The 26,926-nt window shown below is 39.8% G+C and overlaps 1 protein-coding gene across 3 annotated transcripts in view; it reads right to left on the bottom strand.

Annotated features, from left to right (window-relative positions):
* The window catches only part of ACBD6 (acyl-CoA binding domain containing 6), a 210,067-nt gene extending 184,982 nt beyond the window's left edge, over positions 1-25,085 (bottom strand). For 2 of the 3 annotated variants that reach the window (XR_011247789.1, XR_011247790.1), the window contains exons 1-3: positions 24,269-24,823; positions 17,202-17,266; positions 14,181-14,277 (exon numbers count right to left, since the gene is read on the bottom strand). Coding sequence is in view for 1 of the 3 variants with exons in the window: in XM_069546199.1 (XP_069402300.1) it covers positions 14,181-14,277; positions 17,202-17,266; positions 24,269-24,490 (384 nt within the window). In the remaining 2 variants the exon portion in view is untranslated. Of the gene's footprint in view, positions 1-14,180; positions 14,278-17,201; positions 17,267-24,268 lie in introns of all 3 variants that reach the window. The other variant, XM_069546199.1, reaches the window with a different exon arrangement.
* Between the last annotated feature and the right edge of the window lie 1,841 nt (positions 25,086-26,926).

The raw sequence follows: 26,926 nt of genomic DNA on the forward strand, positions 1-26,926 counted from the left end.
TAAATACAGACAGAAATTTTTAATTTCTAACCTTGCTGTTTTAATTTGTGTCTATAAGAGAAACAAAAACACAAAGTAAGCATAATACAGGAAAACTTATCATCACAGAAAATCAGTCACTTTAAGCTGTAGAACACTGCCCTCTGGTGTCCACTGATCTAAAAAACAATTCAGTGTACCTAAATCACAATTTAATCCAGCCAATGGATTTTTCTTTGTTACTGAAGCAAAATTCTTCCACGCTTTTTTAAAAACTCACATTTATTCTAGAGAAACGCCTGTGTCAAATGTTCTTCAACTTCTCCCCTTCTGACTCACCCAAATCTCAATTTGCAGTTAAATATGGCATTAACTTTCATGATCTTACATAAGGAACACAGTATTTAACCCAATTAATCTCACCCAAATTAGTCTGGACAAAGGAAATTGAAGAAAACACAGACACAACACATATAAAAAAGGGATAAAGACACTGAATTCAGAATTCAGCTTACACAAGGTCTTAACCTGATTTTCCATTAACGTGGTACTACAATAATTGGAAAAGCTATACACAGCAGAAATAACAGCAGGCATAGCGCACACAAGTAATCTATGCAAACTTTAGCTATACGGACTGAAATTCTTCGTCAGCCCCTCCCGTGTACCACGTACAAGACAACGGCCAGACCAGTCCAATCCAGCCGTTACTGGTCATCTTCTGCTTCACATACTGAGCTGGTACAAGGAATTGTAAATATTAATAAGACATAATCTTAATTCTGGAAAAGAATAGAGGACGAGAAACATAATTTCAATTCAAAATGGTAAGAACAATGAAAGCAGAGGGGCCCAAAGAGCCGTCACTTTGTCTATCTCTGTATGGTTCAAGGAACAGGGAAAAGATTCCTAAAGGTGAAAATATCCTAAACCTAGTCTTCAAGGATGAGCACAAATTAATCTAGTAAACAGAGAGAGCTCTCCAAATGAAGGAAAAAAAAAAAAACAACTTGAACTAAAATCAGATGATGTAAAACAGCAAGATGTAGGGCAGTAGATACTGACAACCCCAGAGTGCTTCAAAGTGACTCGTGAGCCATTAAAACAAAACTAAACAGAGAGGTCAGGATCCTAGCAGGAAATTTTAAGTAAATCTGGAGTAAAGATTATGCATCTCTATTTTTAAAGCTCCCTGCAAGGGATTCTGGTGCACAGTCAGGTTGCTGAAACAATACTTTTAAGTCTGATAGTATTGGAATTTAAAATAAAGGTTGAGGAGGGGTAGGAGGTGGGAGTGAAGTGTAAATATGAATCAGATTGTGGCGAAATTTGTATGTCATACTAATTTAGCCTACGAGTAAAAGGGAATCACTTTTAAACAGGGAAAACATGGTCAGGTATGTATTTTAGAAGCAATATAGAGGACAGAGTTGAGTGGGATCAGATGTAAAATAGGGATAACATGTAGAAATGCCCCTGCAACAATAAAATAAAAATACTCAACAAGTATTCTGACACATGAACCTAAAACAAAGTCAAAAGGTAGACCCCTTAAGACTGACTGCACCAGCAGATGTATTTTTAATTTGGCTCACATTGTAGGGCAACTGCTTAGCCAACTTTAACTTCTCTTTTAAAGTCTCATTCAAAAATCAAAAGATATCACACTAACGCCAAGATTTTATATCTGGTCTGGCATCACTGGCACTCACAGCAACCGCCGGCTGGAGCAAAGGTCCATTTCCCTCGTTCATATAGGCATGCACACCCCCTGTAAGGACTTCCCTGATGGCTCAGAGGGTAAAGCCTCTGCCCGCAATGCAGGAAACCCGGGTTCGATCCCTGGGTCAGGAAGATCCCCTGGAGAAGGGAATGGCAACCCACTCTGGTACTCTTGCCTGGAAAATCCCATGGATGGAGCAGCCTGGTAGGCTTCATGGGGTCGCAGAGTCAGACACGACTGAGCAACTTCACTTTCACTCCCTGTAAACTACAATTCTCATGACTATATATAAATTCCAACCCATTTCATTCATTTATGTTAATGGCCTGGACTCTACAGGCTATTCACTTTTTAAAAATTAGCTTTTGTGATCCTGCTCTAAAAACCCTGAACCCTAATCAGGATCACAGAAAAGATCAGGGCTAAAAAATGAATTTAGAATCAACACAGCCTACTGTTAAAACTGCAAGAATAGTAAGGAGAAACAGCAATATAGTCTTGGGCAAAACAACATTTAATCATGCAGACTTTATGCTTTATGATATTCCTATCAGCTTAAAAGTGGCCTTTACCACATTCAATTTATTTACTTATATAGGCTACTTTGAAGCATGTGGGATCTTAGTTCCTTGACCAGGGATTAAACCGGTGCCCCTTTCAGTAGAAGCACAGTGTCTTATCCACTAGACTCCCAGGAAGTCCCTCACATTCAAATCTTGGTTAAAATTTTATTTTCCTCATGTATGTTATGTATATTTCAATCTCTTTGGCACTGTTGTTGTGCTGTGCTGCGCTTAGTCGCTCAGATGTGTCTGATTCTTTGCAACTCCATGGACTGCAGCCCACCAGGCTCCTCTGTCCATGGGAATTCTCCAGGCAAGAATACTGGAGTGGGGTGTCATGCCCTCTCCCAGGCACAGGAAGAGGACTATTAGGACAGGACCCTGTTCTGGCTCCTCTGTTGTTTCTTCAAGTGCCATTATCTATCCTGATATTCAATGAATTTTTATAGGTAAAAGATAAGTCAATGATGCTGTAAAAACCACAGATGAATAGTAGCCATTTTGCAAAAGTCTAGATGGGTACCAGACAGCTCAGAACAAAAGAGTCTCAGTTCTCCCATCTATATTACTTATCTTCATAAGCAATACACAAATATACTGCAATGAATGCTAACCTAAGAGTCATCAGACAAGTTATGGTGAACAAAAATAAAGTAACTAGCAATATCCCAAGTAAAGATGAAAGTTTCTAAGGAGTTTCTCTAACAAGGGCAAAAGACTAGATGGCCAACGAGAAGCAAGGTTTTAACAATACTACTGAAACACACAGAAAGCCCTAGAAATTCCTGAGAACAACATTGCCTTGTCTATCAGGAACTTTTGCTCCCTCTGGTGGTCACAAGAAGCTTTACTAGGTGTGAAGAGAAACCGGTACATGGGCAAAGAGGAATGAAACTGCAGGAACTACCCAGATAAACTTTCATCTATCAGACAAATAAACATTCAAGTTACAAAGAACACTTTTTTAAAAGAAGAAACTTAGAATTTAGTGCTTTTGAGGAAGCAATGCAGAATTACAGAAACAGTCACAAGGGCTTAGGCCTACTAGGAAATGACAGGAGTATATCATGTGTGGGACAAGGAACTTCATATATAAAGTTTTGTTTTCATACCCTTTGAATTTTCATACCTGTTTGAATTTTTATTTCCATATGCCTGTATTACTTTCATTAAAATATTATTTACTGGACAATATAGAACAATACTTATATCTTTTTACAAGTTTATATTCCAAGTGTATATCGCTTATCATTGGAGTAAAAGCCTTAATCCTTTTAGTAGACTATCCCATGTGCCCCCACGCTACCTCATTTCATATTTCTCTGCCCTGCACCCCATTCCCGTATACCTATTCAGCCCTCCTAACAATTCCTAGAGCACACCAGGCATGCTCCTGCCTTAGGGATTTGCGCTGGCTGTCCCTCCATATAGAATGCTCCTCCCTAGCTACCAGCACGGTTCACTCTTTCACGTCTCTGCTCAGTGTCATCTCTTCAGTGAGCCTTTCTTGGTCAGCTCATTTAAAATTGGAACCCCACCTCCTGTACACCCTATTCTCCTTCTCCTGCTTTCTCTCCATGGTGCTAATCACCTTCTCATACACTATATCTATTCTATTACTTATGCCTGCCAAACTGTAAGCTCTCTGAGAGCAGGGATGGGTCTCTTGTTCACTGTTATCTCCAGCACTGAGAGCTATAACAGGCATACCATAAGTGTGCAATAAATGAGCTGAATGAATGAATACTATCAACAATACCTTAATAGATGTACAAAAAAGGACAAAAGTCCTTTTATAAATGGTTCAATATGAAATAGCAATCTGCAACAGAGTAAAACCTTAATTATATAGGCAAAATACAGGAGATTGGTCTTTTAATAAGTTAGATCTACAGAGAGATCATTAATGTATTTTTTTCTTTTTGGCCTTAACTTGTAGGATCAACAGAGACCAAATAAACTCAAATCATCCTGCTGTTGCTGCTAAGTTGCTTCAGTCGTGTCCGATTCTGTGCGATCCCATAGACGGCAGCCCACCAGGCTCCCCCGTCCCTGGGATTCTCCAGGCAAGGACACTGGAGTGGGTTGCCATTTCCTTCTCCAATGCATGAAAGTGAAAAGTGAAAGGGAAGTTGTTCAGTTGTGTCCGACTCTTTGCGACCCCATGGACTGCAGCCCACCAGGCTCCTCTGTCCATGGGACTTTCCAGGCAAGAGTACTAGAGTAGGTTGCCATTGCCTTCTCCAATCATCCTGCTTTTTATACTCAAAAAGTCTTTACACGGGACTCAAAAGAAATGCTACTCATTACACTGTGCACCTTAGAATAAGAATCTTCTCAAAAGAGCTATGGAAAATACCAATTATTAGCTAGAAATTACAGAAAAACATATAATTCTTTAATTTGGAAAATGTCCTCTTCTAGAACTGTTAATATATTTATCAGGCTATAAAACCACATCTTTGTGTCCATATTATCTCTTTAGAAGCAAGGCAGCCACTTCAGAACAGAGTGACTTCATGGGTCAGGTTTATTGTTGTTTACTTGGTAAGTTGTGTTGGGAGTCTTTTGCGACCCCATGGACTGTAGCCTGCCAGGTTCCTCTGTCCAAGGGCTTTTCTAGGCAAGAATACTGGAGTGGGCTGCCATTTCCTTCTCCAGGGGATCTTCTCAACCCAAGAATCAAACCCATGTCTCCTGCACTGCAGGCAGATTCTTTACCATCGAGCCACCTGGGAAGCCAGGGCATTCACACTGAAAAGAATATTAATCTTTCAAATGACCGGTCAATTAGGAAACAGTCAGAAAAAAACAAAGTGACTAAAATGCAATTATTTTCCAATTTTATCAAAGTTTTTATAAAACTACCTTGAATATTTGTTAAAACATCGAATTATACACTTAAAAGTTTGAGCATCTCACTTTATATAAACTTTACTTTAAAAAATAAAAAACATAACCTGTAAACAAGTGAACTTCAGTTAGTAAACTTGCTTTTCACAGGGGTGTAGGTTAGCAATTCTGAAATGGCTTCCTATGTATTCTAGCTCAAGAAAATGAGTAAATATAATGAGAATATTAGGAGCCCGGGTTCTGACTTAGAAAGGTGTTACAAATTCAGAAAGAGGGAAGACAACAATGTACCCTACAGTGCAGGGTTGGAATCAGAGGTACCAATATGAACTTGTGGTTTTTAATATATAAGTAAATAAATATAGAAATACAGATATAGGATACATATGTTAGAGAGGGTTAAGTAGGTGTGGGTATATACACACACGTCTGTGTCCACAATGAATCTATCTGTGTGCACATTCATACCTGAACACATATGTATGCATGTACACACAGATGTTAAGTATGAATGTGTGTTAACATATATGTGCATTTGAGCATATGTATTATTCAGGTATGGAGAAGGCAATGACACCCCACTCCAGTACTCTCGCCTGGAGAATCCCAGGGATGGGGGAGCCTGGTGGGCTGCCCTCTGTGGGGTCGCACAGAGTCAGACATGACTGAAGTGACTTAGCAGCAGCATTATTCAGGTATGTCTGCAGAAAGGGCAGAGAAGCAATGACGCCCCAGCAGAAATGAGCATACTCAACACCCAGACTTTGCTTTCTAAATACCATTCTCTACTAAAACGAACCAAAGGGGAAAAGCCAATTCTAGGGTGAGGACAGAGAAAGCAGAAGAACCTGTGGAGTGAATTGAATTGTATCCTCTCCCCGACAAAGACACATCCACATCTAACCCCAGATATCTGAGAATGAGACCTTATTTAAAAACAAGGTCTTTGCAGATGTTATCAGGTTAAGATGAGGCATACAGTCAACTATTATATTTGACAAGGGAGCCCAGACTACTCAATGAAAAGGACAGTCTCTTCAGTAAATGGGAAAACTGGACACCTATCTTGTACTACCCACAAATATTAACCTGGAATGGACTAAGAACTTATGCATAAAAACATTCATTAAGGTCTTGGAAGAAAAATAGGGGGAAAGCTCCTTGACAATGGTTTTGGCAATGATCTTTTGGATTTGACGCGAAAAGCAAAAGCAACAAAAGTAAAAATAAGTGGAACTACATCAAACTAAAAACTTCGAAACAGCAACAGAAACCATCAACAAAATGAAAAGGTAACTTACTGAACAGGAGAAAATATTTGTAAATCACATTTCTAATAAAGGGTTAATATCCCAAACATATAAAGAACTCACACAGCTCAATAGCAAAAAGAAAAAAAAATCCAATTTAAAAATGGGCAAAAATGAATAAACATTTTTCTAAAGAAGACGTTCAAATAGCCAACAAGTATATGAAAAGGTGCTTGGCACCACTATCATCAGGGAAATGCAAATCACACTTGTTAGAATGGTCGTCATCAAAAAGACAAGAGATAAGTGCTGGCCAGGAGGTGGAGGGGAAAAATAAAGCCCTTGTGCACTGCTGGGAGAAATGTAAATGGGTACAACCACTGTGGAAAACGGTACAGAGGTTTCTCAAAAACGAAAAACAGAGCTACCGTATGATCCAGCAATCTCATGTCTGTGTTGATGTCCAAAGGAAAGGAAAACTGGATCCTGAAGAAGTATCTTTCCTCCCATATTCACTGCAGCATTATTTACAATAGCCAACATACAGTAACAGAAAGAAGATAAACAGATTAATTCAACAGATGCATTAATAAAGAAAATATGACACACACACACATATATTATTCAGCCACGAAAAAGAAGGAAATCCTGCCATGTGCAACAAAGTGAACGGACCTTGAAGGTGCTATTCTAAGTGGAAAAAAAGTCAGAAAAACAAATCCTACGTAACATCACTTACATGTGAAACCTAAAAAAGCCAAACTCACAGAAACAAAGAGTAGAATGGTTTTTACCAAGGGCCTGGGAGGTGGGGGAGAAATGGGGAAAATGTTGGTCAAAGGTAGAAACTTCAAGTTACAAGATGAGTAAGTTCTGGGGATCTAATGTACAGCATGGTGATTATAGTTAATAACACTGTATTACATACTTGAAGGTTACTAAAGGAGTAGATCTTCAATGTTCTCACCACAAAATATAAACATTATGTGACATGGTGGAGGTGTCAGCTATGGTGGCACTCATTTTGCAACACATGTGTGTCAAATCAACACGTATGTGTGTACCTTGCTGCTGCTGCTGCTAAGTCGCTTTAGTCGTGTCCGACTCTGTGCGACCCCATAGATGGCAGCCCACCAGGCTCCCCCGTCCCTGGGATTCTCCAGGCAAGAACACTGGAGTGGGTTGCCATTTCCTTCTCCAATGCATGAAAGTGAAAAGTGAAAGTGAAGTTACTCAGTCATGTCTGACTCTCTGCAACCCCATGGACTGCAGCCCACCAGGCTCCTCCACCCCTGGGATTTTGCAGGCAAGCGTACTGGAGTGGGGTGCCATTGCCTTCTCTGGTGTGTGTACCTTAAATTTATAAAATGTTATATGTCAATTACATAGCAATAAAGCTAGGGGGAAAAGTTAAGATGAGGTTTAAGGCGAGCCCTAAATGCAATGACGGGTTGTCTAAATAAGAGAAAGTAAGGGCAATCTGGATAGAGACACAGGGGGAAAAGGCCATGTGAGCAGAGATAGAAATTGGAGCTATCCTGCCACAAACTAAGGACTCTCTGAGACCACCAGAAGTACTGGTAAAGGCAGGGAAGGACTCTTCCCTGAAGCTTTCAAAGAGAGCATGGCTCTGCTAATACTGTAATTTCAGGCCTCCTGTACTGTGAGAGAATTTCTGCTGTTTTAAACTACAAACTACTAGTTTATGGTACTTTGCTATGGCAAACCTAGGAGACTAATACACCCTGAAACACGCCAGAAAGAAAAGTGTTCAAAGAATGATGGGGACATATCAAAAGGACATGGGAGCCGTCCTGAATGGCTTTCAGTGGCCAAACAATGGTAATTGGTATTACTATTGAATAAAATACAAATCTATGAGTATATTCTTGACTCTAATGGGTGAGGCAATCAACCAGGGTCCCTGAGCACATTCATGTTCAGTATGCCAGGTTCTGACTACTTCTATCTTGGCCTTTTCTCAGGGTTGTGTGTGCAGTAAGCCACCATCAGGGATGAGGTAATTACTTCCACACCCCTGAAAAATAGCAGGTTTACTTCTACCTGCTATGAAAGTGATGAGTCCCCAAAGCTCAGTGCTCCTTCCCTATGGCACAACCCACTGTGTATGCAGGCATCCATCTAGGCCCACCTGTGTCATCCCTGTGGGATTTGGGGGACACAAGAATGTGAAGCAAATCCAACAAAGCTCATGTTGTTTGCCATGCCATGAATAATGAAGTCCTTTGGCTCAGACCCAGGAGTCTTGTAACTCTGCCAGTATCTAAGAAACAGTAACGGGCTATCTTATTAGCTTGTAAGTAGGGTAGAATCCTTTCACAGATTTTGGAAATGAGTAAATAAATAAATAGGGGAGAAGGGAAAGCCCATCCTCACAGTGGCACGCCAAGTAATAAATGCAGAAGGAATGATGGAGTTAGAATACCATTCAGTTCAGTTCAGTCGCTCAGTCGTGTCCGACTCTTTGCGACCCCATGAATCGCAGCACGCCAGGCCTCCCTGTCCATCACCATCTCCCAGAGTTCACTCAGACTCATGTCCATCGAGTTGGTGATGCCATCCAGCCATCTCATCCTCTGTCGTCCCCTTCTCCTCCTGCCCCCAATCCCTCCCAGCATCAGAGTCTTTTCCAATGAGTCAACTCTTCGCATGAGGTGGCCAAAGTACTGGAGTTTCAGCTTTAGCATCAGTCCTTCCAAAGAAATCCCAGGGTTGATCTCCTTCAGAATGGACTGGTTGGATCTCCTTGCAGTCCAAGGGACTCTCAAGAGTCTTCTCCAACACCACATTTCAAAAGCATCAAGTCTTCAGCACTCGGCTTTCTTCACAGTCCAACTCTCAATCCATATGTGACCACTGGAAAAACCACAGCCTTGACTAGACGGACCTTAGTCAGCAAAGTAATGTCTCTGCTTTTGAATATGCTATCTAGGTTGGTCATAACTTTTCTTCCGAGGAGTAAGCGTCTTTTAATTTCATGACCGCAGTCACCATCTGCAATGATTCTGGAGCCCCCCAAAATAAAGTCAGCCACTGTTTCCCCATCTATTTCCCATGAAGTGATGGGACCGGATGCCATGATCTTCGTTTTCTGAATGTTGAGCTTTAAGCCAACTTTTCCACTCTCCTCTTTCCCTTTCATCAAGAGGCTTTTTAGTTCCTCTTCACTTTCTGCCATAAGGATGGTGTCATCTGCATATCTGAGGTTATTGATATTTCTCCCGGCAATCTTGATTCCAGCTTGTGCTTCTTCCAGGCCAGTATTTCTCATGATGTACTCTGCATAGAAGTTAAATAAGCAGGGTGACAATATACAGCCTTGACGTACTCCTTTTCCTATTTGGAACTGTTAATGGATATTAAAACTAGTGGGTGAAATCTGATTAGGAAAAGGATATTTACACAGTCTTAGAGTATCACCCCACCAATTAGTCATTAATTTCAAAGGGGGCAGGGAGAAATGCTACAGTGGAGAAAGCAAGCGATTGAAGTTAATATAACCAATTTGAGGACAAACAGACATCATGTATCTTCTGGTATAATGCATACAGAAGGACACAATTCTGTGGTATTCCTTCCAAAAATGTAATGATCCAAATCTAATTACGAGGAAACATCAAGCAAACCCAAACTGAGAGCCACTCTACAAACTAACTGGCCTGTACTCTTCAAAAACATGACAGTCAAGAAGGAAAGGCCGAGAAACCACTTCAGATTAAAGGAGACTAAAGAGACATGGCAGCTAGGTGCAGTGCACGATCCTGGGCTGGACGACTGATCAGAATGTTTAAAAATAACTATGAAAGACAGTCTGGATATACGATAAACTGGAATATGGACTATGAATTTGACAATGATATTAAATGAATGTTAAAATTCCTGATTTTGAGAAAAGAGAATCATTGTTATTTGTCAGCAGGAATGTAAATTGGTAATAGCCCTGATGGAAACATTATCGGTTCTTCAAAAAATTAAAAATAGAACTCCCATATGATCCAGGAATCTCACCTCTGGGTATACATGTAAAGGAAATGAAATCAGAACCTCAGACATCTGGTCTCTCATTGTTTATTGAGCATTATTCACAATAGCCAATATATGGAAAGACCTGAGTGTCCGTGTATGGATGAATGTATAAACAAGATGTGTCGTGCGTGTATATACACACAAACAACAGAACCTTATTTTGCCATGAGAAAAAAGGAAATCCTGCCACTTATGACAATACAGATGAACTGGGAGGACATCATACTAAGTAAAATAAGCCAGACAGAGAAAGACAAATATTATATGATCTCACCTATATGTAGAATCTAAAAAATGAAAAAGTCAAATTCATAGATGCAGAAAATAGAATGGTATTTACCACTGGCTAGGGAAAATGGGGAGATACTGGTCAAAGGGTACAAAGCTGCAGTTCTGTAGGATGAATAAGTCTACTACAGGCATAATGAGTACAGTTAATAATACTGTATTGAATATTGGAAATATGCTAAGAGTAAATATCAGGTGCTCTTCTCACACACACACAGAGAAAAGGTGACTATGAGAGATGATATATTAGTTAGTTCAACTATAGTAACCATTTCACTATGTATATGTACATAAATCATGTTGTATACCTTAAATATACATTTATAATTTTTATCTTAACACATATGTACACAGACATCTACATACACACACATACGCATGCCTTATAGGAACTCTTAACACCAAAAAAAACAACAATGACCAATTTTGGTAATTGCAGTATAGTAATGTCGCACAGAGTCGGACACGACTGAAGCGACTTAGCAGCGGTAGCAGCAGCAATGTATCGAAGTTTATTAAGCAGTAAAAGGACTTCTCTAAAACGGTTCAAACATAATAAAATAATTCAGAGGAAACCTATTTACATGTATGTACATGGAGATAGAAAATGATAAAACAAGGAAACAACCGGCATAACTAGACAAATGCCATCCAAGAGTTCCTTGCGCTGCTCTTAAAACTTTAAAAAAGTTATATCAAGACACTATAATGTACTATTATAAATTAGTTACCAATAAACACACTAATTAATAACACTGTATTCTATACATGAAATTTGCTTAGAGAGTAGATTTCAAGTGTTCTCATCATAGACACACACAAAAAAACATGATCAATATGGGAGGCGATGGATAAGGTATTTAAGGTAAGAAATCATAAATTCTGTTACTTATCAAAAGTTGTAAACTCAAATGCCTACATAAGAAGTTTAGCAAGATGGCTCTAGCTGAGGCTCTCTCATAAGGTTTAGGGTTTTTTGGGAGTATAGTTGCTTTATACTACTATAGTTGCTTTATACAGTTTCTGCTGTACAGCAAGGTGAATCAGCCACACGTACCCCCTCTTTTGGGAATTTTCTTCCCATTTAAGTTACCAGAAGTAGAGTTCCCTGTGCTATAAAGTAGGTTCCCCTTAATTATTTATTTCATACAAAGTAGTGTTGTATGTTGGAGAAGGCAATGGCACCCCACTCCAGTACTCTTGCCTGGAAAATCCATGGACGGAGGAGCCTGGTAGACTGCAGTCGATGGGGTCGTGAAGAGTCAGACACAACTGAGCGACTTCACTTTTACTTTTTGCTTTCACGCATTGGAGAAGGAAATGGCAACCCACTCCAGTGTTCTTGCCTGGAGAATCCCTGGGACGGGGGAGCCTGGTGGGCTGCCGCCTATGGGGTCGCACAGAGTTGGACATGACCGAAGTGACTTAGCAGCAGCAGCAGCAGTGTTGTATGTCAATCCTAATCTCACAATTCATCCACTCCCCCATCACTCCCTCCCCACGTGCTTTTTTCTAATACACATAATGTCAGCTATCCGACAGAGAGCAGAGTAGTTAAGAGTGGGGATCTGGACTTATACAGGCAAAGGTTAAAATCCCAGCAATATCATTTATTAGCTGGCTGATCTTGGCAAGTTACTAAACCTCTCTGTGCCTAAATTTCCTCTTTTTTAAAATGCAGACAATAATAGTTTCTAAGTCTTAAAATTCTTAAGAAGATTTCAAAGGGCAATATATGCAAAGAACACATTCAGCATGAGAGTTGCTATTATTTCATCATCTTTAGAAGCAAATATCAATAGAAAATGATTCTTTTAACCTAAAACAAAATGAATTAAATATCAAATCTCTTGAGATTGAGATTAGGGTCCGGCCCCATACCAATCAAAAATGTGGGGGAAAAGGCTATGAGTCAAAGGTACCAGCTCAGAGAGTTTAAACTAAAAATTAAAATGTAAAGGAAATATAAAATTTCTTTTACAACTAGATTATGATGTTAACATATTTTTAGAATCATGTATTAAAGAATCATTTTTACTTGAAAAGTATGGATCTTTGGTTCTGTTTAGTTTACTCAAGTTCCATAAATTAAGCAGGTAAGATATAGATATTTTTTAAAACATCCTTCACGTCTAACTGGGTTTCCATAAGGAAGAACTACCGTAACTACACGGACTGTGCAAGCATTTGTAATAGTCATAGTTAATGGAATTTTACTTAGTAATTAAGACATTGAAGATAAGAAGCCATAAATTCTGTCATTTATCAAAAGTTATAACCTCAAATGCCTACACAAAGCCAGGCAATCAGAAACAGTCAAGTATAGTCAATAAGGAAGAACTGAGACCACAGTGGCTGGACTTGAAGAGTAAGGACTCACTTAAAGGCATGCAAATTCAAGTCTTATTTTTGTTTTTTTTAATTGTGCCATCTGTATTCAGGCTGAGTTCAGTTCAGAGGCACTTGTTCTTACCACTGAATTTCAGATTTTTAAGTCCTTTCAGAACCTTTATAGTATATATCTGTACACAAACAATGTTTTATAGCAGTCATATCATTAGAGATATCCTAAGTTGGTTATCTTTCCCACTTTGTACTCATAATTAAGATATATTTTTATATGTCATAACATTTACATCTTTAAGGTTCCTTATAACTCTGACATTTTAAGATTCCATCACTGATTCCATCCTTCATACTGGTAATAAATATCTAACAATGAAACAAGTGTCCCCAAAGTCCAAAGTAATCTCTTCTTCTACTGGATACCTTAGCACTCACCTCATTATTGTTTTATACTATTACTCTATTTTTCTTATGTTTTATCTTCTATAATATACCTTGTGAAAGTCGCTCAGTTGTGTCCAACTCTTTGCAACCCCATGGCCTATACAGTCCATGGAATTCTCCAGGCCAGAATACTGGAGTGGGTAGCCGTTCCCTTCTCCAGGGGATCTTCCCAACCCAGGGATCAAACTGAGGTCTCCCGTATTGCAGGCAGATTCTTTACCAGCTGAGCTATCGGGGAAGCCTTATAATGTACCTTAAACTATGTACATAATAGCAGAAAGGATGCCATTCATATTTTACCCCATCAATAAGCATTTTGCACTTGCATAGAAGGTGCTCACAAAAAAAAAAAAAGGAGAAGAGAATCCTCCCATTTCTCAAGATAACACTATGATCACAAGTTAAACTCTTTCAAATTCTAAAATGAACTGAGCTTTTGCATGATTTACAATTATGCTTTTAAAAATTCTCCACAATTCAGAGTTCTCAGTATCAGTAGCTGGCTATATGAACATATAAGCAATAGTATTTTTAGATAGATATATAGTACAATAACTTTATAATCTTTCTATTTGAGAAAATAAAACTCAAAGGATGTTACTTAACCCTACAGCTTAGTTTTAACATTTATTTGAGAGAAAGATGGTGGTTTTTTGGAAAGTGTTAGTTATAATCATTAAGTCTTACCTGAGGATTCCAACTTGGATCTAATTTTTTAACTACAGCAATGTATTCCTGCATTGCTTGGCTGGGGCTTGAATCACCAAGCGCTTTCCATGCTTCCCTGTAGTAATATCCAAAATGGCCTATCATTAATTATGTAAGAAACACAAACAGTATATTTCTCGTTATTATTAAGAAAAAGGCACACGTTTTAATGGTCACAAGATGTAATAAGCCATAGATGCACAGCCTTCTCTTTTTGCCTTTACATTGGTCCATAGCAATACAGACCTTATCAGCCCACCTAAGGAGCCCTTTTAGACACTTTTTCCTCTAATCACCCTTCCCATGAAATTTTAAAATATATATTGCATGTTTGTCGAATTTAAGAAGGCATAAACTATTATAATATCTAAGATTTTAAAACTCCCTCAAACCCAGATTTCACCCCTGCTGAGAACACATGGTCTACAGACAATAGGAACAGTTCGCATCTAATGAATTAACTGTGTTTATGGCGTTTCAATAATGCGTTCACTATTCATCACATAAAACAATATTCTGTGGGAAATGCTTCAAACTTCTTATTTTAAGGTGTGAGAAATACACCTTCCCCTCCTGCCGTTATCTCATCTCTAAGCTGCCAGTAGTAGATCCTGAGGCCTTGGGCAGGGACTTCAAATGTGAGGAGGCAGTGGAGACAGAGAGAAGAGTACTAATGAATGAGAAGGCAGGGACTTCCTGCAGTTCAATAACCAAGAGCAATATTTTAGTCCTGAGCCCCCTTCTGCACTCTCCTTTCCTTCTTTCCTGCCAGCTGCTAGACCTGGCCTCCTTCTTGGCTTTTCCCTGCCAATTCTTTCTACCTCCAACTGGGAGGTACAGTCACTGATCCACTGTAAAAGGTAACTCAGTCTCAGAGTCTTCCCATTACCTTCCTGCTCTTATCATGGACAGAACACCTTTCTGAGGTTTCCTAAATTTATTTTTAATCTCTTGAAATTTACTTGTATATATTGTAAGACTTAACCCCAAATATACATCCTTCAAAGTAAAGAAATTTCATTATTTAGTACTATTAAACAAATATACATGAACCATACTTAGATTTCCCCATCTTTTTCCAGATGAGGAGCCAAGCAAGACTCACACATAACACTGAGTTTCAAGTATGTTTAGTCTTTTTCTCTTCCATGATACTGATATTTTTTTTTTTAACAGTTCAAACCCGGTGTTTTTAAAAATATCTTTCAATTTGCATTTGTCTGACTGTTTCCTCACCTAGAGAGTTTTCTTGCCAAAAATGATTAATCATGATTAGAATCAGGTGAAATATTTGGCAAGAGCAACATATAGGTGAAATGTCATTTACAATTCATCACATCAGGGACGCCAGTTTGTCCCATCATTAGTGATAAGAGTCAAGATTCAGTACAAGCAGTGTCTCCAGGTTTTCTCTTTGTAATTAGTAAGTAAACTCTTATTGTGTGAACTCAGATTGTGTGAATATTGTTCCCGAGTTGTTTTTCATCCAATGGTTTTAGCATCTATTGATGATTCTTGCCTGAATTATTATAATCGTAAAGTCTAAACTTTTAAAAACTACTAAAAACAATGAAAAAAACAGGAAAACACAGAGGAGAAAGTAATGGTGAATTTATAATTCATAAATTTAAAAATGCACAAAATATGCATCAAGGAATTTTATAACAGTAATAAAATGCCAGTCAGAGAACTATTAGAGAAGGCAATGGCACCACACTCCAGTACTCTCGCCTGGAAAATCTCATGGATGGAGGAGCCTGGTGGGCTGCAGGCCATAGGGTCGAGAAGAGTCAGACACGACTGAACAACTTCACTTTCACTTTTCACTTTCATGCACTGGAGAAGGAAATGGCAACCCACTCCAGTGTTCTTGCCTGGAGAATCCCCGGGACGGGGGAGCCTGGTGGACTGCCATCTATGGGGTCGCACAGAGTCGGACACGACTGAAGCGACTTAGCAGCAGCAGCAGCAGCAGAGAACTATTTGTTGTCATCAGCATAGGAAGCTTGAGCCAGAAACAAAATCAAAGCACAGCTTCCTGTCACTGAGAATGTTCTACACAAAAGAAGTCAGCTGAACTAAATAACTGTGCTTAATGACATTACTGATTTGCATTTCAGGTTCAAGCTCTACATCTCCTCCCAGCTGGGTGACAAGCAGTCCCCAGATAGGCAGCTTGCTCAGGGAACCACGTTTTGAGAAGCCCTGCTCTAGAAAGAGGTGAGAATCCAGTTTTAGTGCTTCTTCTCTCCACAACCATATTTCAGCTTTTCTTTTTAAACCTTCCCTCTCTACTTTTAATTTCAGGTGGATGCTCCAAAGTCCTTTCTTCTCTAAGTTTCCCTATTATATATGATTCCTCTCTTCTCACTTAAACAAGGTGGGAGGATATAAGGCCTCATATGACAGGATGTAATCTCTGAATTATAATTTAAAAAAAAAATTCTAGGAGGGCATAGTCTTTCTATGTATTCAGGAAAGAAGCAGGCTCAGGATCTATTTTTCTTTCCCTCTCTGTTCAAGAGGTTATTAGAAGCACTTCTTCACCATGGTAGGCAAGGAACAGAAGAGCATTAGAGATGAGGAGAAAAAACTGGGAAGGGGAAAAAAGAGTAAAATATGGGGATTCGCCCTCCTCTTCTCCCTTCCCATCCTCCGGACCTTCTTCCAAGATTCCTCCAGAGAGAAGTGGTGACCCATTAGAGGCTGTATGATTAGGAAGGAAAATTTCAAGCAACAGCTCTATGGTCACTCTCTAAGAAGTGATTCATATGTGAGGGATGTATGAACTACTTATATACCAACATCAAAGCATAAGAATCCTTTAGGAGACTTATCTAAAATCGGCTTTTAAACTCTCTCCCAACTGCCTGTCATTAGCACTGCCTACAGCAGAAAGAGATTAATATAAAAATAATTCTTTAATCTGCTCACTGCTTTCTAATTCCTAAACACCTAAACCCTTTATAACAACCACATTAGATCCCAAGAATTTCTTACCATTTTTGCTTTCCTTCAAAGTCAAAGAAGCTTGGTTTAGGTGTATTGCAATTTCCAACTTTGACCTAAATGAAGGGGGTGGGCAGAGATAAAATCAAGAATTTATTTTTCAAAAAACTGCCTCAGAAACTTTTAATTTTTAAATCTATTACATATACTTTGTAACTATAGGTTAGAAAATATCTACAACTATATAAAATAATAAAATGTAACATTCTTTGCAAAAGCAAACCAAAAAACTACAACTTTAAATAGAGGTTGCTTTGGCTTATTGCATAAAACAACTGTTAACTACCAGTATAACACATTTTTAAAATGAATGATAAACAGCTACATTTCTAAATTAGACAAATTGTGTGTATATATATATAACAAATTATAGATTTTGTAATCATGCTACCATTTATAATGTAGAATTTTTAAATATGCAATAAACAAGTTATAAAGTACAGTTTATCAGAATTCATCATACAGTCTGTTTATGCTGATTCTCAACACTATCAAACACTATTTTCTCTCTCTCAAACTCCAGAATAAAACACACTATTTTCAAATTTATGAAACTAGTCAGTATAAATTTAGATGCTAAAAGCCATGAAAAAATTTCAAGTTTCTCAACAACAAATTCTATAAATTCTATCTATTCGACAATAATCTTCTCTTGTTCATGGTCAGTACTTATTTTTAATTTTTAATCCTCAAACACTTATAGTTAAACTACACAGTGATTTGCATTATGAATAAGCATAAATGAAATTCACACAAGTTAGACTTTACTGCACACCTTGACTCCCCCTGCCACAAGTAATCTCCCTTTCTGATGAACTCTCACAACACTTTCTCCCTCTCTGTGATGGCACTTTCCACATTTCCCTTGTGTTAGCGAGGTTTAGCCTCATCTTTCTACAAAAATAAAGTCTCTCAGAAACTATTCTTAACCCACCCATTGCACATAGCAGTGTCTAACTGAAGGCAGTAAAAAAAAAAAGTTTGTTGCATATGGAATGCATACATTAGGCATGTGTTCAACAAAATACCTACCCACTATCTCCCTAAAGCTAAATACCACAATCTGAACCCTACCTACTTCTCTGGGACCTTCCCACTACCTCCTAATACTCCTAACACATGCATTTTGCTAAAATCAAACTGATGGTCTACTCATTAATCAGACTGGTCTACTCAATTGCCTTAAGAATTTTCATTTTTATTCTGTTTCTCACGTTCTTTCCCTCAACTGAAAAGCCCTCACCTTCTTCCCTCCACTTTTCAAAATGCTCCTTTCAGTACCACTCAAGGTTCAGATTCTAAGGAACCCTTTCAGCCTACAATGATCTCATTCAGCTCTGATTTCCTAACAACTATCATCTCTATTATCTGCTTAGTAATTAATCGCGTGGCTCTCTGGTCATTATTAAAATGTACAGTGATACGGGGCAGTCCAGTGAGGAAGGGACAGGGAGAAGAAAGGATGAAAGAGCAGGAGCTGCATTTCTTAGACAACCACCATAAACCAAAAGCTTCACATAAGTCAAAGGAGCCACACAGCAATCCCGCTAGGCTTGTCGTTACGTACTCATTCTATAAATGAGTGCAGAGAAGCTGAGGAGGATTGTCACTGCTCACACATTTATAAATCTTGAATCAGGAGTCAAGACTTGACTCCAGGACTGACACCAAAGTCCAACACTCCTCTACTAGACATCACTGTTTCGTATGCTACACAGAATCCAGGCTTCCATTCTGGCATCTCTAAAATCACTTCAACTACTGGATTGTTAGAAATATGAAATGGGAGAAACTATTAGGCATCATAAAAATAGCAGTTATTACTTTGTGGTTTTTTGTCCAGACAACAGCCAGTGGCAGAAACAAATGCCAATGCCTATCCTCCATTTCTCCTGCAGTGACAGAAGTCTCAGCCAGACACAAGATCATTGAGCTGAACATTTTATGTGACTATGCAACTTCCGCCCAGGTCAAGGGAACTGGATGTGTGTAAAAGTGACATAAATATCTTCCTTAAAAAGAGGGACTGTTCTTCTCTTTCCCTCTGCCTAGGCTAGAACTGATCATGGAAAGATCTTATTGCAGCAGTTCTAAAACTTTTTGGTCTTGTAATCCCTTTACACTCTTAAGAGACTGAGCCCCCCAAAGAGTTGTTTTTTTTTTTTTTTTAATGTGGATTATATTGATCAATATTTACCAGATTAGAAATGAAAATATATTTTAAAATGTGTTAAAATGTGAATTAATTAATTTTAAAAATAATAAACTTGTTACATGGTAATATAAATAACAAAATTTTATGGAAAATAACTAAATATTTTAAGGCAAAAAATATTTAGTGAGAAAAGTGACACTGTTTTACATTTTGCAAATCTCTTTACTATCTGCCTTAATAGAAGGCAGGTGTATTCTACTTCTGCATTCAGTCTATTGTGATACATTGTTTTGGATGAAGAAAACTTCACAGATACATTGTTAGAAAAGACAAAAGTATTATAGTAGCATTTTGAGATAACTGTAGATATTCTTCTTTGATATCACACCAAATCTCAACAAGTGGCAGTTTCTTCAAGGATAGCTTCTTAAAGATTTTTCCCTGGTGGCTCAGACGGTAAAGCATCTGCCCGCAATGTGGGAGACCTGGGTTCAATCCCTGGGTCTGAAGAACCCCTGGAGAAGGAAATGGCAACCCACTCCAGTATTCCTGCCTGAAAAATCCCATGGATGGAGGGGCCTGGCAGGCTACAGTCTATGGGGTCGCAAAGGATCAGACACGACTGAGCAACTTTACTTTCTTTTCTTTCTTTCACAATGGATCTGAAGCCATATCAACAAATTTTTTATACTGTTACATTAAAATCCATTGGTCTGACTCGCATACTTTGAATGCATCTTCTATCCACACATAATTTGTAACTTCATTCCCTGCAACATCTGAAAACAGTGCACTGAGTTATGCAGATCTTCCAAATGTTGACCTATTTCCTTACACACACAACAGTAAAAGTTCACAATCACTGAAGCCAGCACTAATCTATCAAAAACATCTTTCAGTATTAGGAACCTGTCAAGATCAGGTGGCAGATGCAGATTTTCCAAACCCTAATTTTCACTTGAAAGCTCAAATGTTGTCACTGGCAACAAATACCAGCAGTTGTTTTCCTTTAAGTGACAGTCTGACTTTTCTCATTTTCAAGAAATTGTATGCCAAATACTCAAGCCTGAATAAGCATAGTTTATCTGTAAGTTGCTGTATTAAGTAAAAATTATGTATGTTGAGAAAAGTGGGTAGCTCAACTTGCAACTCAGAATTTACACAGGCATTTTTCTTCAAAACAGCCAACAATAATTCAGTATGCAGGAGACATATTTTGTGTGTACCCCTATTTCATCACACACAACATTAAAAAGACTTGTATTCAAGAGTTAAAATGAAAGAAAATCAGTAGTTTTTACTGCTTTATCAAAGGCATTTTAAAGTGAAACTGGCCTTTTTCTTTTTAAATTCAGTCAGTTCAGTTCAGTTGCTCAGTCATGTCCGACTCTTTGCGACCTCATGAACCGCAGCACACCAGGCCTCCCTGTCCATCACCAACTCCCGGAGTTTACCCAAACTCATGTCCATTGAGTCAGCGATGCCATCTAACCATCTCATCCTCTGTTGTCCCCTTCCTCTCCTGCCCTCAATCTTTCCCAACATCAGGGTCTTTTCAAATGAGTCAGCTCTTCACATCAGGCAGCCAAAATATTGGAATTTCAGCTTCAACATCAGTCCTTCCAATGAATATTCAGGACTGATTTCCTTTAGGATGGACTGGTTGAATCTCCTTGCAGTCCAAGGGACTCTCAAGAGTCTTCTCTAACACCACAGTTCAAAAGCATCAATTCTTCTGCACTCAGCTTTCTTTAAAGTCCAACTTAAATTCAGAGTACACAGTGGCAAAAAAATAAAGTTAAAAAATACTACTTCTGCCACTGCCTTGATTCATGCTAACACATCAGCAGTTTTATCCACCATGACAGCACAGAAAAAAGGCAAATACAAACATACCTCGTTTTATTGCACTTTGCTTTATTGTGCTTTGCAGATACTGCATTTTTCACAAATGGAAGGTTTGTGCATACCCTGTATCAAGCAAGTTTATTGCAACCATTTTCCCAATAGCGTTAGCTCACTTCATGTCTCTAGGTCACATTTTGCTAATTCTCCCAATATATCAAACCCTCCACTAGCAAGAAGATTACAAGTCATTGAAGGCTCAGAAGATGGTTAGCACTTTTTAGCAATAAAGTATTTTTTAACTGAGGTATGCACGTTTTTTTTTAGACATAACGCTACTGCACACTTAATAGACTACAGTATAGTGTAGACATAACTTTTATATTGGAGAAGGAAATGGCACCCCACTCCAGTATTCTTGCCTGGAGAATCCCATGGACAGAGGAGCCTTGTGGGCTACAGTCCATGGGGTCCCAAAGAGTCAGAGGTGACTGAGTGATGAACACTTCTACTTTCACGTGTATTGGGAAACCAAAAAATTCCTGTGACTCACTTTATTGTGATATTTGCTTCACTGCAGTGGTCTAGAACCAAACCCTTGTATCTCTGAGGTATGCCTGTAGTGTCTTAGTATTATTATGAAAATAGTTTTGACTTTATATTCTCTGAAGTCTGAGGGATTCTAAGGGGGAGGGGGGCGGTCTATAGACCACAGTTTGAGAACGACTGCCCTAGAGAATGGCTAAACTACAAGACAGAAAAAGACTGAGCCCCTGGATGATTACCTGAAGCAGAGCACCCTATCAGTCTAGATCACCCACCTCTAGCCCCTTATCTGAGATGAAAATAAAAGTTCAGCAGCTGACCCTGTATCCTGACACAGAAGCTTTTGTATTCCCAAATTCAAAGAACAGTTCTGGATCCAGAAAAGGCTGAATAAATAAAACTACAGGATTCTAGGACATCATTAGTAACATTTCTCAAATCATTAGATAATGAATTCTAAGCTATGAAACAGAGTTATAAAATGTAGCACTTTAATAGAGCATCACCTAAACTCTGTTCTCTCTGATATATACATGATATTTTCAGAACCCCTGGAACAGACTGTTTCAACCAAGGTTGCCAATGGTAAATGCCAGTGAATTAAGTGTACCCAGATTAAAGTAGGAAGATGTGTTGAGTATCCCCACTTGTGCTGGTGCTGAAGGCTCCTCAACGGGAGTTTGAAATTTCCATTGTCCTCGGGTTTTCACAGGTGTCAGTAAGTTCCCTTTTGTTGGCACAGTGCAGGCTGATGAATGTTAACTGCTGTGATCTTTTTGAAACCACTAAGGATGATAGTGGAGCCACTGCCTTATCTGAGACTAAGAGAACTATTATGTTAGGTAAGGTTAGGTCTCTGCCTGAGAAAACAATGTTCACAGCTCAGTTTATTTTTAGCCTTCTCCTGCTGACAAAATAGAGCGTTATTTGGAATAGAAAGTGAAATTATTTTATGAGAAAAGCTGATTTTATGAGAAATGTAATTATTTTACGAGAAATTCTGATCCCATGCAGGAATTATATTGAACTCTCAACTCTGTTATTCTATCAAAGACTGCTATTTTTAATACTGCCACAGAATTCTGATAGAAACAATATTTAGAAGAGACTGATGAACACTGCATGTCCTAACATGCCTAAGTAAGCATAATTTTATTCTCCAATTCTCTAGTAATTATTCTCTCATAATGAGGAATTTTATTTCCAGATACAGACTATCTCTAAACAGTCTAATGTCAAGAGGGTGAGGAATGCACACCTCTTCCAGACTACCCGGATGAAGTACACCTGAGACAGAATGGTTACCAGCTGGCAGGTGATGATAGTTCACTGATGACTTGGTATCAGATATTTAAGGATGCTGATGTCAATACCAATAAAGATGTCATAGAGAGGAAAACAATGTTTCTTGGAAATCTGGAGAAAATTAGTCTTATCTTGCCCAGAGAATCATCAGTCAGCCATATTACTTGTCCAAACACAATGCTCAATAAATTCTTGTTAAATAATTGAAAGTCTCATTTTAACGTTATTAGGACAGGACTAATGACCAAAGAGAAAATACCCAGAACTTTTGCAAGAGAAAAAATTCTGAGGCCAATTCAGGGGCAATTTTCATTGAACACTATAATTTATATCATTTATCCCTACAACTACATCTCTCAGGTCACTTTAACTGATATTCATCGATCTTCAAAAGAATCTTCATCTCAAGTCAGTATATTCAGTTTATGATACAGAGGGACCCCCACAACTATTTCTTTTTAAAGAAAATAAGGGGAAATAGATGACAAGGGGCATAAAATAGGCTGTTATTCAGAACTCCATTGCTTCCAGTGTTCCAAAAGCTGGAGTCTTCCTCAACTTTTAACTCTTGTCGGCAGTTTTTCACATATTTAAATCTAAACTCCTCAGGTAACTTTTGTAAATCTCTTGATGGCAAGTATCATGATGGTTTTGCTTCTCTGAATCCCCCACAGGCATAACTCCCAAGTGTTTTGCTATAAAATATGCTAAACAAGTATTGTTGATTATGATGAAGCAATAATTTTTCCAACCCAGTTACCCTCTGAGGATAAATAAAAGGTGTGTCATATGACATTATTGTATTTCCATACCTCCAGGTAATTTCAGAGCCTTAGACTCAGGAGCTACAAGTTAGTTCTGGTTCAGATTGTTGACCCATTTTGTAAATGTTCTGAAGCTGATGAAGGGCATAAGGGCAAGATCACTAAACAAGTCGGGAAAGACCCAGAAAAACTGTCGCTCAGCAAACAAGTCGGGAAAGACCCAGAAACACTGTCTCTCAGTGTCAGCTAAATATCGCTCCTAGGATAGCAGACAGGTCCTTTCCCTGTCCAGAACGAAGCTAATCCTTAGATGATTAAAACACACACACATACAAACTTCCATTACACCTGACCATTAACCAAGCACTTTCACCATCCGTTTTTGGAGGAAAGGGAAGGCTTACGGTCACGCTCCCGCACCCAGCCCTTCCCTGCTACTTTACCTGCTTGTACCTGGCATACAGGTACAAGAGCTGCTCCCTGCTGGCCACTTGCACCAGGCCTTGGAGGTGCTCTGCAGCCTTCTCAAACAGCTCTGGCAGGCTCCTGGATGCCTCGATCTCGGGGCTCTGGAGGGATTCCACATCCCCGGAGTCGTCCCCGGAGCTCAGCTCTCCGCCACTGTCACCCGTGGTGGCCCCCGAGGGCAGGAATGACGAGGCCATGCGTCCGCCTGTCTTCGGACCGGGTGTGACGCCGGCGTGGGGGCCTGGCCCACCAGTCCCGAGCTCAAGCCGCACCCAACTCACCTCACCCGAGCTCCCTCGCTTAACTCAGCCTCGCTCCCTCTATCCCCCTCGTCTCCCTGGGCGTGCAGGGAGGGTCCCGCCAACCTCTGCTGCTCTCCCCTGCTGCCTGGTCTCTTCCGGCTTCCCCAGGCTAACAGGGAGCTCGGGTCAGCCCAGATCGCTCCCGTGGCGCGGGGGTCTAGGAGCTGCACGCGCAGGGGTCCCGGAACAAGGGCGGCGCGGGGGCGGGCTACAGGCGCCTGGGGGCGTGGCGAGGGCGTGGCGAGGGCGTGGCGAGCGCTGGGCTGCCTGCACGCCGAGCACGCGCCCTGGGTTCCGGACTCCAGCCGGTTCCGCTCTGGGCTGCAGACGTGTGGGGGGATTTATGGGACCGCTCTGGGCTAACGCTGCTTGGAGAAACTGTACTCAAACGTTGAGGTGTCCGTTAGTCGTTTCGTTGAAAATACCGGATCCCATTCTCGGGTTAGGCCTTCTAGAGTGGGGAAGGAGGCCCTGTATTTCAGAGTGTATCGGTCGAAGTGGAGTCCTGGGAAACTTGGAGCTGAGGACGAAGGTTCCGCCTGAGTCCGCCTCCCCGGGTTTTGTGTCCCTGTGCTGTGCCTAGTCGCTCAGTCGTGTCTGACTCTGCGACCTGATGGACTGTAGCCCGTCAGGCTCCTCTGTCCATGGGCAAGACTATCAGAGTGGGTTGCCATGCCTCCTCCAGGGGATCTTCCCAACCCAGGGATCGAACCGAGGTCTCCCGCATTACAGGCGGATTTTTTTTTTTTTTTTACAGTCTGAGCCACCTCGAGGGGCCCCAAAAGGTCCTTGAATGCCTGCATCCGTTGCTGGAGAGTTTGGTTTTAACTTGAATAGTGAAAGAGAATTTGGGAGATTGGACCATCAGTCCAGTCTCTCCATGTCTTGCTTTGCACGCGTTCATAACCATCATCTGTCAGAGGTTTACGGAACCCCTTCCCCAGGGCCCTTAGCAGGATGCTCCTTCCCAGCTCAGCCTTTGCCACTGTGCTTTGGCAGACACTGAGAAATGAAGCCGAAAATGCCCTGCATAGTTCTGCTCTATAGGAGCTTAGAAAACTGCAAAAAAAAAAAAAAAACTATGACATGATTGTAATAGTGCCAAAGGAAATAATTAATAACCAATCTGTAGTAAGAATAGAAGAGAGTTTTATTTGGGCAGAACTGAGGACCTTAGTCAACCTATCAGTAGCTCTGAGGAATTGACCCAGAAAAGCATGCTTTTCAGCAGTTTTGTATCTTTTCAGAATAAAGAACATCAAACCTGGTAGGAATACATTATCTCACAGTTCAAAACAAGAGAGAAAAGATGGATTAGCTTGTACACAGCAAATCAATACGGTTCTGGCACCTAGGAAAGAAGCCTTATCATTGAAGGAGTAGTAGAATTGATGTCCCAGAAAGGGAGGCATTTATCTCTATCTTCAAAGGGGACTTTTTTTTTTCTTCTGGACAGTGCAGCCTTTCTTCAATAATTAAAGCAGATGCACAATGTGTGTTTGATGGAGTACAAGACTTGCTGTTCTGGTTGGCAGAAGTGAAAATAGAGAAAGTGATAATCGCTCAGTTGGCATGCCCATACCTCAGTCTGCGAAAATTTCTTCCATCAATAGTTAAGTTTTACTGAGTGGTTATTGTGTCCTGTTGTTCTTGTTCAGCCACCCAGTCATGTCCGACTCTGAGACCCCATGGACTGCAGCACGCCAGGCCTCCCTGTCCCTCACCATCTCCTGGAATTTGTCCAAGTTCATGTTCATTGCATCAGTGATGCCGTCTAGCTGTCTTCTCTAACGCCCTCTTCTCCTACTGCCCTCAATCTTTCCCAGCATCAGGGACTTTTCCAGTGGGTTATCTGTTCACATCAGATGACCAAAATACTGGAGCTTCAGCTTCAGCATCAGTAAAAATTCCAGTGAATATTCAATGCTTTTAATTCAGTGCTTTTAATAGAAGAAAACAACAAAAGGGAAAGACTAGAGATCTCTTCAGGAAAATTGGAAACATTAAGGGAGCATTCTGCCCAAGATGTGCAGAATAAAGGATAAAAATGATAGAGACCTAATAGATGCTAAAGAGATCAAGAAGAGATGGAAAGAATACACGGAAGAACTGTGTAAAAAGATCTTAATGAACTGGATTACTATGATGTTGTGGTTAGTCACCCCGAGCCAGACATTCTGGAGAGCAAAGTCAAGTGGGCCCTAAGAAACAGTGCTCTTAATAAAGCTAGTGGATTCAATGAAATTCCAGCAAAAATATTCAAATCCCGAAAGGATGATGCCATCAAAGTTTTGCATTCATTATGTCACCAAATGAAGACCCAGCAGTGGC

The sequence above is a fragment of the Ovis canadensis genome, chromosome 12, assembly GCF_042477335.2.
Source record: "Ovis canadensis isolate MfBH-ARS-UI-01 breed Bighorn chromosome 12, ARS-UI_OviCan_v2, whole genome shotgun sequence".
In the NCBI taxonomy this organism is placed as follows: domain Eukaryota; kingdom Metazoa; phylum Chordata; class Mammalia; order Artiodactyla; family Bovidae; genus Ovis; species Ovis canadensis.